Source organism: Typopeltis vanoorti, chromosome 10, assembly GCF_054136105.1.
Source record: "Typopeltis vanoorti isolate ZY-2024b chromosome 10, IOZ_Tvanoo_1.0, whole genome shotgun sequence".
Taxonomy (NCBI): domain Eukaryota; kingdom Metazoa; phylum Arthropoda; class Arachnida; order Uropygi; family Thelyphonidae; genus Typopeltis; species Typopeltis vanoorti.
The window spans coordinates 132,384,035-132,402,854 of record NC_143558.1 but is presented as its reverse complement, the minus strand read 5'-3'; the positions used below and the strand labels follow the sequence as shown (position 1 = coordinate 132,402,854).

Below are 18,820 nucleotides of genomic sequence, written 5' to 3'. Positions count from 1 at the left end.
GAGAGTGTACTTGCTCGGATTCTATTGTTTGAAATGTCTCTCTGGTGCTCCTCTAGCAGTAGGAGGAGGATTGAGTGCTCAGTCTGGCCATAGTATGGTCTCCCACAATCACATATTATTTTATATACACATATTTTATATATACGTATTTCATATTTAATTAAAAGAAACACACGTATTAACCACAGTGAAAATTATTTAATTGTAAATATTTCATCCTAAGTATCTTAGGACATCATCAGTACAGTAGGTTTAAACAATAATAGGAATAACATACAGTTAGGGCGCATGATTACAATAGAATCTCATTAAACGTGCATAACATGCTACAGTAAAAAAAAAAAAAAAAAAAAAAATTATTTAACACAATTTTGTATGACAATTTCTCATACTTTAGGAATAGTAAGAACGTCGTTGCGGTTTAAGTTTGGTGTGTGTGTAGTAGGGATTCAGAACTTTCTTTGTATAAATGTTCATGTTTATAAGTTTAGACTTTTCCCAATGGATCCTATGGTTTGGATTTTCAATTCCATGTTGAGAGAGGCCAGATTTCTGCGGTTTAAAAAGACGAATGTGGTCTTGATGTTCCGAGATGCGTTTCTGAACAGACCGACCTGTCTGTCGAAAGTAAGATAATTTGCATGAGCATGGAATCTCATAAACACCAGGCAACATCAAAGGTGAGAGTTTGTCCTTAGGAGAAGGTAACAAGTTGTAAATTTGGTTGATAGGTTTGTAAGTAGTGGCAAAAATTGTATTTCTTCATAATTTTAGAAAGACATTCTGAGATGCCTTTAACATAAGGTATGGGAATCCTATGGACTTCTTCCTGTCTGGTTTAATGTGTGGAGAAGTGACTACTGATGGTTTTTTGTTTTAGGATTATATCCATTTAGGATGGCTGTATTTTTGATTACTTCTAATTCCTGGTTTAAAGATTCTTCAGAGGAGCAGAATTTGTGTGCTCTGGAAACTAGTGATTTAATAAGTCTGGGATCATCCCGAACATGAATTACAACTGTTTCTAGATAAAATTAACCTTCTTCATCATCGCATTAACTTTATGTTAGAAAAAGAATCTCCACAGGGTATCTCCTTTTTGGATTTACACATCCAAAGAAAAGAAGACGGTTCCGTTGCCACGTCTGTCTTTCACAAGCCTACATTCTCAGTTCACTTCATTCACAATTCTTCTGCTCATCATCCATCTCAGAAATCTGGCATTATTAAATCACTAGTTTCCAGAGCACACAAATTCTGCTCCTCTGAAGAATCTTTAAACCAGGAATTAGAAGTAATCAAAAATACAGCCATCCTAAATGGATATAATCCTAAAACAACTCAAAAAAATTATCAGTAGTCACTTCTCCACACATTGAACTAGACAGGAAGAAGTCCATAGGATTCCCATACCTTACGTTAAAGGCATCTCAGAATGTCTTTCGACAGACAGGTAGGTCTGTTCAGAAACGCATCTCGGAACATCAAGACCACATTCGTCTTTTTAAACCGCAGAAATCTGGCCTCTCTCAACACGGAATTGAAAATTCAAACCATAGGATCCATTGGGAAAAGTTTAAACTTTTACATAGATCTTTATATAAACATGAACGTTTATACAAAGAAAGTTCTGAAGCCCTACTACACAGACCAAACTTAAACCGCACCTACGCTCTTACTATTCCTAAAGTATGGGAAATTGTCATACAAAATTGTGTTAAAGAATTTTTTTTTTTTTTTTACTGTAGCACGTTATGCATGTTTAATGAGATTCTATTGTAATCATGCGCCCTAACTGTATGTTATTCCTATTATTGTTTAAAACTACTGTACTGATGATGTCCTAAGATACTTAGGATGAAATATTTACAATTAAATAAGTTTCACTGTGGTTAATACGTGTGTTTCTTTTAATTATGATCGCACCACAGGTTTCGTTATTTAAAAAAAGTATTTCATATTTCTTTACCTTACATCAGCTCGCTCTCCCGGAAACTAGGAAGAATTTTGAAAAAATTTAATATAAAAACGTGTTTTTCAACTCTTCCAAAAATAAGGTCAGTTCTAAGTCACCCAGAACAAGTTCATAATCATCTTCAGTTCCCCAGTGTATATAAAATAATATGTGATTTTTGGAGTACTTCTCAGAACAGTAATAGAAAGTCAATTTCCTGGAAAAAGAGGAATGAGTAGACCGTCAACAAGATGCATAGATGGTGTGTCTGGATCGACTAATCTACAGAGAGCTGAAACCTCCAGAAAAGCATACATCAGGACCACATTGTGAGGACTAATGTAGTGCATCATGGAGCATATGAGTGACCATACAGCATCTGTTCATGTCCAATGTACAGATGGATGAATGTGGTTTCCTCTTTAGTTATTCACTACTTGTCATGTTTTTCCCCCCCCCTTCAGATTTTCCCACCCAATAATTGATTACCTCAGAACTCTGTATTTCCATGGTCTTTCTCCTACACATATGCATACTTTTCTTGCTAACAGCAGATCATATTAATAACTTTTGTCTTTCATGACAATGCCTTAAACTCTGATCCTGTTTTTTCAATGTGGTGAGGACAACCTTGTGACTTTAGTATTACCAAAATGCATGCTTGGTAATACTTTTATAGAATACTGTCTTATTTTATAGAAGAAAAATCTCACATTATTCCCCCCTACACACACACACATGCACAATTTGAACCTGCTTAAATCACCATACAAGATCAGATTTCTCTTCTTGGACTGATATAAGCATCTAATTGCTGCTGACATAAAACATTACATCCATAGCTTCCTCTAAAAAATTTGGTGTCCTATTCCTTTCAAGGCACTGCTTCTCACTGTACAATTCTCAAATTAACTCATCTTTAGAATACTGTTTGCATTCTTACTTTTAGGAGTGGTGCATCAAAACCTCTCAAAAATGCTTCCTACTATCCAGAAAAGTCTGTTTAACAGATTGTCCATCTCTTGCAGACTCACTCGAATAATTTTCCTCTAGATGTTCTGTTTTTTGTGTTATGCCTTAGGTATTTTAAATTTTCCATCAAGACTTTTTACTCTCCTGGTGAAAGACTACTAAGCTGCTTAGTGGAGACCTGAAGAGGTGTGAAACATTTCATGTTTCACATCTCCCTCTGTTATTTGTAGCAGCTTTCCTAACATTGTTTCTCCGAATGACTTTTATTGAACACCTAGAAGTCTTTTATAAGACTTCTAGGTGTTCAAGAAATTTATCATTAGTTTCCATTTGTCCACACATATCATTATTTCGTTTTATAGGTTTTGAAAACTCATTTATTGGATCGATTTAAAACAAACAATGAAACAAAATCAAATAATAATAAAAAAAAACAGAAAAGTAATGTTAACAATAAAGGTAACGAGAGGTTCAGCAGGACAGAGGATACTAACAGTTTTAGAAGGAAATATTATGGGAAAAGGATCAAGAGGCAAAAAACGAAGGACATGTCTTGAAGATATAAGATCATGGACAGGATCACATTGCTATGCATAAACAAAAAGGAAAGCCACCAGCAGAGAGAACTGAAAGGGCATGGTGCTGCACCCTCTCACTGAGGAAGCTACATGAAGAAAGAAGAATGTTAACAAAGGTGTATACTTTTTGGGAAAAGTTATCACTCTGTTGAATGCTTTCAGACATGACTGACTATTTGATGTGAATACTCCAGTTCAGTGATTTTTAAATTATTATTATTATTATTATTGCAACTTCCATGGAATTGGCAGACTCGTCATGGGATGTTCATTCAACTGACAACATATTTATCATACCAAATCTTAAAATCTTTAATATTCTTGTATTAACAACATATTCTGGTGATGGGTTCCATTCGCTGACAATTCTCCATTTAAAAAAAAATAAACTACTCACACTCTTCTTCACCTCACTCTTGCATAACTTCCTCTGGATTAATCTGATAAAATCACCTCAACAACTTAAACATCTCTATCATATCACCTGTTTTCCTCCAGTCAAACTTTGCAATCTGCATTCCTTCTCTCTCTCTCTCTCTCTCTCTCTCTCTCTCTCTCTCTCCAGCCAACATTCCAAGTTCTGATATCGTCTTGGTCACTTGTCTATGGATCCACTGCAGTCTTTCATCACATTGAAAACCAGGTAACCAAATCTGAGCACAGTATTATTATTGACAGTGTTATTCTTTACAAAGTGCTTTATACAGTAGCACAACCACTTCCTTATCTCTAGTTAGAGTACTTCTTACAATTACAGCACTATAATGTGCAGTCTTTGCAACACTTTCAATATGCCCTCTAAACTTCAGTCTACTGTAAATGATCACTCCCAAATCTCGAATCTTATCCACTTCCTGCAGTATAGCACCATCAATATAGTACATAGCCTTATATCTGTGCACTTCAAAATGAACATCTTGCCACTTATTAATATAAAAACTACAACCCCACTCCTTTGTCCAAGTCAAAAGCTGTAAAGCCATCAGCAATGCTACTTATAATTCACCCTAACATTGCATTATCAGCAAACAACTGAAGATCTCCCAGTCAGTCCACATGATATATCATTTACAAATAAGTTGAACATCTAGCAGGCACAAGAACAGAACCTTGGTGCATCCCACTGGTCACCCTCCTTTTTTGAGACTCTGCCCCAACATATACAACATGCTAGTATCATTCAGAGAATCAGTCTCCAATCCATCTAACCCTTCATATCCACTGCAGGTTGTACACCAACTTATCATGTGTAATCTATATAAATGCTTTTAAAAATTCAAAGAATATTACTGCATGTGATTCTCCCTTATCTAACACACTTGTCACCTTATCATAAAATGCAAGTAAATTGCTAAAACAGGATCTACCCTTTACAAATGAATGCTGACCATCATAAAGAATGCTGTAACTGTCAACCCAATCATGCATTCTATTCCTGACTAATCTCCCCAATACCTTGGCTACAACTACAGTTATACAGACTCGTCTATTACTGGAAATTTCTGTCCAAGAACCATGCTTGTGGAGTGATATTATTTTGCCTTCTTTCCACTCCATAGGAACCTTACCCATCCCAAAACTTTCATTAAATGATCAGGTCAAGGTTATAACTATAATTCCTGGAGAATTGGAGAATATATTGTGAGTGGTCATGTAATTTAATGCCCATGTAGAATTACTGATTTTTCTATCTATTTATTGTGTTTTTTCCTTGGAAAATTAGTGTATTGTAGGGTACATTTTCGTATTTATAGTATTTAGTATATTTATAACATTTTTATTATGTTATAAATTTTTATTATGTTATATTTACTATGCCATGTCAGCATGGCACCATCGCGACAAACAATGTAGCAAAGACGACATTATCTGACGAATTGAATTTATGGGATTTTATTCAGTGCAGTGTGTGTAAAATGTGTTCATTGAGAAAATTAAAGAATATGTGGAAGGAAATTGAAACTGGAGAGATTCTGGAGTATGGATTAAGTGTTTCAAAAGTGAGTGTCTGTTAGGTGACGAGAACACAACAAATACTGACAGTAAGATGGAAAATGATGTTATTAATATCAAATGTGCTGCTGTGGAAATAGAGGAGAATGAAATGGATATTAATAAAGAAATTGGATGCTTAAATATTATCCTTCACAGGACAAACACAAAATTGAAAAATTGCAGAAGCAGTAAGACTTAAGCTGTGCTGAAAAAAGAAACAAGCAGGTGCTCCAAAGGAATAATAAAGACCAACTGAATAAGAAAAACAAGTTAAGGAGAAAATTAGGTATGGAGACTCACTGATCAAGAGAGCACTTAATGAAAGTAAGTATGACAAAACTGTATTTCCTGGGTGCAAAAATTTATGATATTAGCCCATCCGGATGCAAAAAGGTTAGTTGAAGGAAACGATTGTCTTGGTTCATACAAATGATTTGAGAGGTGAGAGGTGTTCTAGGAGGAAGGATGTAAAGGAGTTGTTAGAAGAGTCAAAACTGAAAAAGCAAAAAGGTGAAGATTGTAAGTCTCCTACCATGCTTGATAGAGCTGAACTGAAGAGGAGGGCATTGATAACCAATGAGTATATACATAGATTGTGCAAAAGGAATGATGTAAAATTTGTGGATTTGTGGTCTCTGTTTCATGGAAAGAAGGATTTAATATCAAACCATTTAGATGGACTGCATCTAAATGGTTTGATATTAAGTGTCTAGAGAGAGAAAGCTTTGTTCATGAATTTGCTCTTCATGCTGAAGAGCAAATTCAGTGAAACTTATGCAATTAGGGTGGAAGTAAGTGAGTTTGTGTAAAGGCACCCATGAAAACAGTGAGTGAGTGAGTGTGAGAATGACCAAGTGAGGAACCTAGTCTCTCAAGCAAAAATATTGAATAGGTTAATTAATTCAGAAAGTAAAGGTGGGTAGGAGCCTAAAGGGATGTTGCAGTTTCTATATACTAATGTCAGACATATCAGGAACAAGAGGGAGGAGTTTTTGGCATTGGTTAGTGCAACCTTGCCAAAAGTTATAGGCATTGCTGAGACTTGGCTAACAGCAGATGATAGTGAAGCATATAGAATAGGATATAGGAGACAGACAGGAAGGTGGCTATTCATTCAAAGCAGTCATGTGAGATTAAGGCCAGTATGACAATATATACAGTTGGTTATTGCTATAGACCAGAGAGTTCCAAAGATAATCTGGAAGACAATGCATTGCCAAATTAGTACAATGAATACAGGTTGAGTGATTATTAAAGGGGATTTCAATTATGGAGATATAGACTGGAGGGAAGAAAGATCACATATTTACTTAAGGCAGCATGTGATGCAGGGTACCAGGGATGGTAGAGTATTGGACCTGGTCATATATTGTCAGTATTGGACCTAGTATAATCAGAAGAGCTATCCATAATCAAGATCACAACATTACTTCAAATTGGTGAAAGTGACCATGCTGTCTTGACTTGGGAGATTGTAAAACATGAGGAATATTCTATCAAGAAGGAGTATTTGTGGAACTATAAGGCAGATGATTATGATATACTTAGGAAGTATATCATAATCATCTGCATTATGATATTATATCTGTACCATGGTATAAAACACTGCAGGAATATTCCATTAAGACCAGTAAGACAAAATATACAGTTGTTTGTTGCTATAGACCAGGGCTTCATTGGGCAGGAGTTAGATGGATGAGTAATATCATTAAGCATGAGCTGCAGAAGAAGAAAATACTGTGGAGGGTATATAAAGAGAAAATTGACTAGCAAACTAATGAACAGTACAAGTCTCAGGCAAGAAAGTGAGCTGTATGGCAAGGAAGACAAAATCAGATTAAATTATGAGACGAATCTAGCTAAGCAGGTCAAATGAAATCTGAAAGACTTCTTTTGTTATGTGGCAAGTAAGAGGAAGAATGATTATGAAAGATTAATCTTAAGGAGTGGTGCTGGTCACGAGGTGACAGAAGCAGATAAAAAAAAAGTTGACTTACTGAGTGACTACTTTGAAGGGTATATCATCCTAGTGAAGTTACTGCTTTAACCTATGTGACAGACACTAATGTGGGAATAGAGGTGGATGAATTGAAGGTTCTTAGGATATTGCAGAATCTCAGTAATTACAGCTGTAGGATTAGATGGGATGTCAGCTATAGTTTTGTGAGAATGTGCAAGTGACCTGACAATGCATTTGACAAGGCTATTTAACTCTCAGCTATAGTAGAGTTCCAAGAGATCAGAATAATTCCTTTGCATAAGGAAGGCTCTAAGATTGCAGTATCAAGTAATATATCAATCAGTATCTCAGGCATGGGGGAAAAAGTACTAGAAAAATTGGTCAAAAAGAGAATTCAAAAATAAGTAAATAAAAACATGATACTCTAAAGAGATTTTATTTTATTTCATCTCTATAAAGAGATTTTTAATCTGAGTGTTTATTATTTACACAAGGGTTTCAATTCAATTCTGATTAGTGCAATGACTTTTAACTATTTCAGTTAGAATCTGGAAAATGATTGACGTGAGACCAAATAAAAAATATATACATTTAATGGTACTAAAACAATATATACACTTTAAATAAAAGTACATAACTAAAAAAATAACTGGATCCAAGGCTTTAAAATGAATATACCTTTAGAGATTTTCTTATCCAAAAATATTATTTACCCATTCTCTGATTCTATTACTGGATTGTTTAACATATACTTAATCATGTCTACTAGACTAAACACCTTGTTTTCACAACAGCAAAATTATTCATCAGAGTCGGTTTCTTGGTTAAGCCCTTTCTAAAATATAAAATTTTCCTCATCTTTTCCATGGGATCCTTTGTTTTTTTATTCCCTTTATGTAGCATACAATATTATTCCTCACTGACTTCTGAAGTATAAATATTCTTACCTCTTGCAGTTCCATTTGATTCACAGTTTATTAATTTTTGTACCAGAGAATGAAGTTTCTTCTACTACTTCATAAACAACATATCTAAGTCGATCTTTTCATGTTAAGGAACTTTAAAGTTTCAAATTTCACCAATTGACTTTTCTATAGTAATCCGGAGTCATTAAGATAGAAGATGAAACTTTCCATTCAGTATTTCCTCAAACATTAATTGAACATTTCAATATCTTCTTCTATTTGCCAAATACTTGTTGACAGTCTCCACTCTTCCAGTTTAAAGACCCACAGTTCTACAATTCCTTTTCGGAACCTTCCATTAGTATTCGCCCAACTGTCAAGTAAAACATGTTAAAGATACCAAGCTATTTTAAACCTGGTTTTACTCCATTTCCCAAGTAAGCAAACAGACAAATAAGTCAAGTTTACACCTGCACATAATGCAAGTCTAGCTGACCCTGCAGGTAATGCAAGACCAAGGTAACTCATGGTAAAAGTAGAATAAGCTCTGATCACTAATCTTAATATTTACCCATAATGAAAAGCACATCTCAAGGTAACTGACCCATGAGTTACCTTGGTCTTGCACTACCTGCAGGGTCAGCTAGACTTGCATTATGTGCAGGCACAAACTTGACTTATTTGTCTGTTTCCTTACTTGGGAAATGGAGTAAAACCAGGTTTAAAATAGCTTGGTATCTTTAACATATATTATACCCAAGGTAAAATACTTTCTACATTTATATCTCCTCCTGGGATTTTTTATTTATTAAGGTTAAAACACCTTATGGTAACTTGTTCTGGTAAAATACTTATAAGCTCTGTATTACTAAAATCTTGGTATTTCTAGCCTGGCTCCCACTGATGAGACCTCAATAAAGGTCGAAACCGGTCTGGGTAGTGGCCCCTTGCCTTTAATACAAAGCATCATACATCTCCTCCAGGAGATGTGCTTTGCATTATGGGTAAATATTAAGATTAGTGATCAGAGCTTATTGTAGGTAGTGCAAGACCAAGTATACTACTTGGTCTTGCACTACCTGCAGGGTCAGCTAGACTTGCATTATGTGCAGGCGCAAACTTGACTTATTTGTCTGTTTGCTTACTTGGGAAATGGAGTAAAACCAGGTTTAAAATAGCTTGGTATCTTTAACATTTATTATACCAAAGGTAAAATACTTTCTACATGTCAAGTAAAACTTGAAAACTTCCTGAGAACAAAATTTCTTTGGTCTGCTTTCTTAAACTTCCATTAGCTCCCTCTTGTTTTTCTTGTTATTCTGATACCGAACGCTCTCTCTTGTTTTCCTCATTATCCCAATACTGAATGCTCTCTCTGTCAGCTGTCAATCATCCATCAAACTCCTTGGCGAGAATGCATACTCCATGTAAGTGGTAGATGAGAAATTACTCGTCATAGCTGACATGTTGTCTCCATTAGCGTAATGAGAATGTCTTTTCAAAACACAATGCTTAAAAATTTTAAATTACAACGAAAGGATTGAAAGTAACATAATAATCAGTATCTAGTAATTATATCAATTTCAAATGGTTTAAATTTCATTTTTACAATAATAATATCGATAACAAGTACATCGCAAGTGCCATTATACGTGTTATGAAAGCAGAGAAATAACTGTAAAAAGATTCATAATTATAAATTACGATTATTTTTACAATACTGTATGAAGATCAACATGGCTTTGTGAAGGGTCAGTCATGCCTTAGTAATTTACTAACTTTTTATAATGGAGTAACAGCTGAGTTGGATAAAGAAAATGGCTGCATGATAATTTTGCTGGATTTTGCAATGAAATGAAAGAGAAATTAGGTAACTGTAATATTTTATTATTAATTTTCATTACTCAGAGTAAAGGTATAACCTCATGTAACGTTAATGCTTATGTTTACGTTCTGTTTTGATCACTGCCATGGAGATAGAAATAAAATAGAATGTGCGAGCTTCGATAATTGGGAGAGGAGAAATTAATGAAGTAGACAGAGTGGATGTGGGAAGAAGGAAGGCATAGAAGCAAGAGGTAAAAATAAACAAGGAGACTGAAGGGCAGGGAATTCAAGGGAGTAGCATTCGGAAGTGTACGGAGATGAGGAGAAAATTAATAGAAGATTCAGAATAAATCCACTAAGTTTTAGAATTACTATGTATTCCTGTATCGCTTTAAAGAAGGATTGTACAAAGCGCAATTTGTTATACAGTAGTAATCTTGGAATAATTATTCTACCCTATAGTAAGCTCGTCAAGAATTGTGTAGCGTGATAAATAATAATTCAGTTATTTCCTTTAAGAATTCTTTTGAATAGTGTTCCATCGGAGTAATAAGTGAATATAAGTTGGAAGTGTGCTCACATTGAATCGGATGTGCTAAGGATTAATCCCGGTAAGAACAGTCCTATTTTATTATATTTCAGTGTAAAGGTTTAAGTGGTAGTTCCGTCTCAAATATCCTAACATTTACTGTGGCGTCTCACTGAATTTAGCCGAAGATAGAAGTTGAAAATAACTCCCCTTGAAGCAATAACTGCCATGATTAATAATGTTATAAGTGCTTGCTAAGTGTTAAATATAGAGTGTAACTGAATGATACCAGCAAATTTATTTAGCAAGAAATTCTGTAGTATTGATCAGCATGAACAATCTTTGTTATTGAGAGAACTATGAATTTTGTATCTGAAGATTGGAAGTCTAATTTAATATGAATGTTTTGACCTGAAGAACTAAGTTAATTGTATTATCTTATTTTAGGAGTTAAATTTATGTATTTGTCATATAACCTTATATTAAATGCTTTGTTTTGTTGATTTCAATATTGTGTGTGCCTGATTCTTTTTCATTGCACCGTTCATAAAAAGTTCGAACCTTGCGGGAGCCCTAAGTGAAAATTATTAAGTTCGGCCTGTATGAATAAGGAGACTGCTAAGTTAATTGAAGATGATTCTACTATTTTATATAGACTAATCTAAATAGGGTGGCACAGTATAAATATAAATTTCCCTATATTTTGATTAGTAATCAAGCAGCAATTAATTGATTTTATTAAGAACAACATTACAACAAGATGGCGGACCATAGAACAAGAAGGACGTTCCAACACCAAGACAGTGAGTGGCCTGTGGAATGTTCCTTATGAGAATAGATTGGTGGTGTGTGGATTGCAAAAATTGGTTGATAGGGGATATGATAGAAATGTTTTAGTTACTTAAATGGTTTTATAGGATAGATGCAGGGGAAATGTTTCAGTACTTGGCTAGAGGGAACAGAACAAGAAGTCATCCTTGGAAGTTGAATAAAGGTGTGGTCAGTATGGATGTGGGAACTAGATTTTTTGCTTGGAGAGTTGCAAATTTATGGAATGGGTTGTCAGAATTATTTATGAATGCTTTGTCTGTTAATGGGTTCAAGAAGCAGTGTGATGGATTGTGTGGATAGATTGGGTCTCCCACTATCACTCTTGGGACTCCATGGAGGTGCTTCTATAATAATAATAATAAGATATCATCCATTCCCACAGCTTTATTAACATCTAACTAAATCAACAGCTGAAACACCTCTGATTCTTTCAATTCAACCTGCACCATTTCAATTCTCCTAATACTTTCTCCCCTTGTATATTGCATGGTATCATATACACCATGTACGCTGATGAAGTCCTAACCTTATTCAATAATTCCATTATATCCTTTGCAGCAGTCACTCTTGCTATGATTATCCACCATCAAACTGTTATAATTATACTTTCTCTTGCATGCCATATTACGGAAAAATTCCCTCGAATTAACATTAGCCCAACCAGTCAATCTCCTCTCATGCTGCACCTTTTTCTTTCTTTACCAGCCACATCATCTTCTTAGTCTGCTCTTTATAATCTTCACAGATCCATTCACTACCAGCTTTCTTGTACTTCCTCTATAACATTTTCTTTTATGAACACTGCTTGTTTGGTTGTTTTTTTTTTATTTCTATGTAGTTATTTTATTATTATTATTATTCAGGCCTCCATGGAGTCAAAAGACTCATCGTGGGAGGGCCTTCCTAAGAACATAAAGTCTGTCAACACTCATTTTGGGTCCTTTGGGTCCCCCCAAAGAAACACAAAGTCTATCATACCACTCCTCCCAAATTCATTGACCATTCTCGCTCCCACCACTCCACTCCACTCCACCAGGCAATGCACCCCCACGGTTCAACCACCCTCTGTGCAAAGAAACCACCCCTCACCCTCCTGCTCACAGTCTTCCTTCGTAACTTCCAGGGATGGCCTATTGTCATCACTCCCTCCTGCTGTTCAACCAAGTGAAAGAACTCCCCAGCATCAACCCTGCAACCACCTCTCGACAGTTTAAAAGTCTCAACCATATCACCTCTCCTTCTTCTATCCACCAAACTATGCAGTCCACACTCCCTCAGCTAATCCTCATAAGCAAAATTGTACAGTCCTGAAAACTCTTGAACCTCTTGTTCCCTCTGTTACATGTTGCCTAAGATATTTGTCCCTCAAGAATTCTAGAAATTCCATTCCCCTATTGCCACATGCATCTTCCTCTCTCCAATTTATACTACTGTAGTTCAAATCTCCCATAACAGTCATTCTTCTTGCACTTGCCAAACTTAACTGTCTAAACATCTCCTGGTCCCCATCCTGGGTCTGTACCAACACCCCACTAAATATCCTGTCTTGCCCACTTCTACCTTACACCATATGCCCTCAAAATCATTTGTCTCACTGCTTTCCAAAGCCTCCACTCTTAGAGGACATAAGTCGTCACTTATCATAAGCAGTATCCCACAACCACGCTTTCCCCTCCTATCCTGCCAAAAAATGCTGTACCCAGCAACTTTCATTCCTGTTATTATATCCTCTTCTGTCAACCACATCTCAGTGATCCCAATAATTTTTGGCCAGGCTGATGCTATCTGCGCCACCAATTTCTCTCCCTTATTCCGGTTACTCCTGGCATTAGTATAAAGCATGTAAATGCCATTGTTTCTATACCCAACATTATCCCCTCTATTCTCCACTGGGCTCAGTGTTACCTGATGTCGTCTCCATTCCCACAAGAGGCCACCCCTGCTATCATCCTCCCTGGGACACACTGCCTCATTCAGAACAGCAATCTCTCCAGATGCCTACGTCCTTCCTCATTCAAATGTAAGCGGTCTCTCGCATATAATTCCTCTCTTTCCTCAAATGCACTCCAGGCATCCACATATTCCAGTCCTCTCTTGTCACACATTCTAGTTATTATGTCATTCAATATTGCTGCTCTTCTGCTCAGCTCGTCATTATCATACCTAGGCAACATGCACACTATTTTTCCTCTCTCTGTCTTCTTCTGTACAGCCTGAAGCAAAAATCCCATATCTCTCATTGCCTGACTTACATTAGCACTCAAGTCATTTGTTCCTACCATCACAGTCATCTCATCCACCCTTTCACCTCTCTTAATTGCCATAGCCACCCTTTCTATTGTTCCTCCTGGCAAACAGTCCTCACACATCCTATCTTGAACACCACGGATCATTGAGTCACTATACATTATACCTCTTACCATTCCCTCTCTCCTTTTGTTTCCATTCTCTCCTCTTCTTTCATTCCCATAGGTCTCTCTCATTCACTCTCCTCTACTGCTATTCTCTCTTCTAGCATTCCCATACCTCTCTCTCCTACTGTTTCCATTCTCTCCTCTTCTAGCACTCCCATACATCTCTCTCATTCCCTCTCTCCTACTGTTTCCATTTTCTCCACTTCTAGCACTTCCATATCCCTCTCTCATTCCATTTCTCCCAGCATTCCCATACCTCTCTCATTCCATCTCTCCTACCATTTTCATTCTCTCCTCTTCTAGCACTTCCATATCTCTCTCTCATTCCATCTCTCCTATTGTTTCCATCCTCTCATCTGCTAACATTCCTATACCTCTCTCTCATTCCCTCTCTTCTGCTGTTTCCATTCTCTCCTCTTCTAGCGTCCCCATACCTCTCACTCATTCCCTATCTCTTCTACTGTTTCCTCTCTCTCCTCTTCTAACACTCCCAAAATTCTCTCTCTCTCCCCCCCACTCTGATTCGGCTTGCATTTATCTCTTCCATTCTCCTAATCTTATCTTTCATACTTCTGCTCTCATTCACAAGACATTCCACCTCCTCTTTCAGCTCATCTATCTCCCTCTGCAGGTCAGTCACTCTTAATCTAAATTCACTCTCCCAAACAAAACCATCTCCTAAACTTTCGCAGTCATTCATGCCTTCCACACTATCAACTATTATTTTCTCATTCATATATATATTTTTTTCATTTTCTCCTATCACACTACTTGTCTTCCTACATTCATTCCCCGTTCCTGGAGCAACAAGGTTGGATATTGATATTTCTATGCACTTATTTCCTCCCACTGCCTGCATTTTGCACACATACGCTCTCCGCTCTTTTTCACAAGCTGCATATCCAATTCCCGAGACGCATACATGCCGCAAGTACTGCATGCCGCAAAGTCCCTTATTGCTTATAATAGAGTTCTTAAATGCGGAGCACTTGGCGATACGCCACTTGCAACTGCAGCTGAATCCACGATCATTCTTTACTGCTGAGTAGCGTAATCGTTAATTATTCAATTAATAAATTCTGTTAAATAAATAAGAAAAAAAGTACAAACAATTACAAGCAAAACAAAACATTTAAGTACACTAAATATAATTAAATAAAATGAAATATAACTAAATGGAATAATGAAAACAGCTTCATTTTGTCTTCCACCGTTATGCATTCGATTCCGACGGTAACCAAAATATATTATATTGCGACAGCAACTAACTTCCAAAAAACAACCACTGAAGTACACTCATATTCAGAGAAACAATTTAGCACGAAATTATAATCAGGTAACGGGAAAAATATGGACTATTCACCGATTAAAAATCACTTTCTTCTGCACAGCTCAAATTCACCGCCACATGCTACGGCGACGCTCGTTAACTTTATTTATTTAGCATTTATTTATTTTTCGAAGTACAATACTCTTGAAAACAAATCGGAATCAAGATAATTGGAATAATCTTGATTCCAAGGAATTTTCTCAATGAAGCTGAAGGAAAATATTCGATTTCATTTGCAAGAAAGAGAAAGATTTGGAAATAATATCCCTGATGGTATTTCTATTGGTTTAATATTAACATCATACTGAAGCAAGAAATTTAGTTATTCAATTTTGCACAACTTGCTATGCAAAAATTAACCCTCTATGAAGAAATGATTTCTTTTTTGGTATAATATGATGCAGAAGCCAACAACAACAACAAAAAATTGACTTAGTTGAGTTGATTGTTAATGAGAGAATGAATAAATGACATTGTTTTAATAATTTAGTTCAGTTCTTTACCTTGTACGAAATAATGCAAATTAATTTTTTTTTGTAGTCCATCATTTAGAAATGGCTATTAATTATCATCAAAAAATCTTGTTGAATGGCTACTTTATATGAGGAAAGAAACTTTCTTTAAAAAATAGTTTTATGTTATTATTGTTCAGCATAATTAATTTGAAAATTAGAATTATTCCTTAATAGTTAACACCTGTTTTCTTTTTTTTAGTTGATTTTCTGTTAATAATATGCAACTTATATTTAAGGGATTACAGCAGTGAAAAAATTTCCCCAATAAAGCTGAAGGAAGATATTCAATTTCATTTGCAAGAAAGAGAAAGATTTGCAAATAACATCCCGGATGGTATTTCTATTGGTCCTTTTTGGATTAGTACAAAGTCTGTTCGACAGTCTTTGGTGAAGAAGCATACTTCTCTTGCAGATGCCCTTCTTACACAATTTAACAAACAGCTACGATCAGACCTTGAGAAAGTGAGCAGATATTTTTTTTTTTTAAATATTACATGTTTTTTTATGACACTCATTTCTTTAATTCTTTAAGGTTTTGATATTAAAATTTATGTATAGACTTCTGTGTTCCACTTTATGCTATCCACTTTCCAGTTGGTCCAGCGAAATACTAGCAGGCAATGACAGCAGAAGTGATGGGTAACACTTGTCTGTAATTACTCACTAGACATATATGAAGGAAACCTTACAATATGTCATGCCAGCTTGGTCTTGCCTGAACAAAGAAGGACCACAACATCTTTTGGAGATATTAGAAGGGATGACGAAAAATGTGCTATGATGGCCAGAAAAATTTATATTCAATGAAATATAACTTTTTTTTTCATCATCAAATTCCTGATATTTATCCACAGGAGTTGTACAGAATATTATTATTATTATTAAGAGTGACCTCCAGGAAGTCATATTCGCACTGACTGTAGAACCTGTTCTTCAGTTCATTCGCGCTACTTGCACACACAAAATCCAATTGCAATCCATTCCAGTTATGCACTTCTCTATGAGAGAAAAATATAGCCATCACACTTTCTTTCTCCGCCATTCATAAAACGAAAATTTCCTTCTACTGAAATTCTCTATAACCCTTTTAGAAGTTTGTAAGTTTCAATCATATTAACCCCACTGTCTCTTGTTTGCTAGTGTCTGCAGCCTACAAATTCTCAATCTGTCTTCGTAATCAGAATTTCAAACTCCTAATATCATTTTTGACACACTCCTTTGCACTGCCTCAACAGTATCAGAATCGCCACGGAAACCAGGAGGCCAGACATGTTCACAATAGTTCAAATGAGGTTTTATCAGTATCTTGTCTGTCTATATGTTCACTGCACATCTACAGATGCTGTATGGTCACTCCAATGCTCGGTGATGTGCCACACCTGGCTTCGCCATGTAGTCATGTTGTTTACTTTTCTGGAGGCCTCAAATCTCTGAAGGCCAGTCACTCCACACACACACACACACACACACACCATCCATCTCATTGATGGTCTACCCCTTCTCCTTTTTTCAGAAACTTTACCTTCTGTTACTGTTCTGAGAAGTCCCCCTTCCATCCTTTCAATATGTCCAAAATATTTTAACTTTCTTCTGTCAATATCCTTAAGGAGCCTTAAAGTTCTACTGATCTTTTCTAACACCCATTCATTTGTATACCTTTCAATATATGATATCCTCAACAGCCTTCTGTAACACCACATCTGAAAAGCAGATATCCATTTCTTATCTGACTTCTATAGGTTCCAAGTCTCACATTCATAAGTCGCTGTTGGAAAAACAACTGCATCCAAAATCCTCAACTTTGTTTCCATGGAGATAGATTCATCCTTCCAGATTTTAGACAGGTCTCTGACTGTTGTTTTAGCCATTCCTTACCTTTTTTCTGACGTCTTCTGAACAGCAATTCTTCACATTAATAATGGATCCCATGTACTCAAACTTACTGACTTCATCAATTCTTTCTCTATTAAGGTACACTTGTTTCTCAAGAGCTTCTTTGTTTGTATTTCCTTTGAGAACCATAATCTTTGTCTTGCTAGGATTGAGTTCAAGTCCTCTGTTATTACTGAACTTTGTCAAGAATTACTGAGTTCTTCCATGTCATTACAAAGGAGTACTGTATTATCAGCATACCTCAGATTACTGATCAATCTACCTCCTATCCTAATTCCTGTCTTGAGCTCATCCAATGCTTCACGCATGATGTCCTCCGCATATACACTAAACAAGTAAGGAGAAAGTAAACATCCTTGCCTAACTCCTTTTCCAACTTGAAGCCAGTCAGTCAATCCAACACCTGTTCTTACTGTGGCTTCTTGCTCCCCTATACAAGTTGGCTATCAACCTGATAGTGTCTTGAGGAAAACAAATTCTTTTCATTACTTTCCACAGTTTCACATGCTCAACAGTCAAAATCTTTAGAGTAGTCTAAGAAACACATTACCAGAGGGAGTCTGAATTCTTTATATTTTGCTATGATCTGCCTGAGGCAAGGGAACTGATCTCTGGTACCCTTACCTTTCCTAAAATATGCTTGTTCCTCAAGCATCTCTGCCTCAACTTTGGCCTCAATCCTATTTAGCATGACATTCAATAAAATTTTGCTTGCATGAGATATTAAACTAATAGTTCTACATTAGAAATGTTAATTCTTGACCACAAAGATTAATGTAAAATTAAATATTATTTTGATATTGGTCAAGTGTAGTTATATAACTAATTTAATTACCAACTAGTTTTGCCAGCTTGTGCTGTTGGCTTCATCACAGTACAATCAGGTAAGCAAAGAAACAAAAATTACAAGCTAAACGTTAACTGACAATTCTATTTCAATAACAAAATAGTAGTGTGCATGAAACAATATGAACGTCACGGATACATGATTTACTTGTTGAGATGCATTTTGTAGTTTGTACTGAAGTTCATTTCTTGTGTGTTTATTGATCTAATTAATCTTCCATATATCTGGTAGGATTAAACCATGGTTCCTGTTGAGGTTATTTATGGAACG

General features: G+C 35.9%; 1 protein-coding gene across 1 annotated transcript in view; it reads left to right on the top strand.

Annotated features, from left to right (window-relative positions):
* The window catches only part of sac (sterile affecting ciliogenesis), a 515,109-nt gene that overhangs the window by 295,541 nt on the left and 200,748 nt on the right, over window positions 1-18,820 (top strand). The window contains exon 12 of the mRNA XM_090399395.1: window positions 16,047-16,272. Coding sequence (XP_090255521.1) covers window positions 16,047-16,272 — 226 coding nt within the window. The remainder of the gene's footprint in view (window positions 1-16,046; window positions 16,273-18,820) is intronic.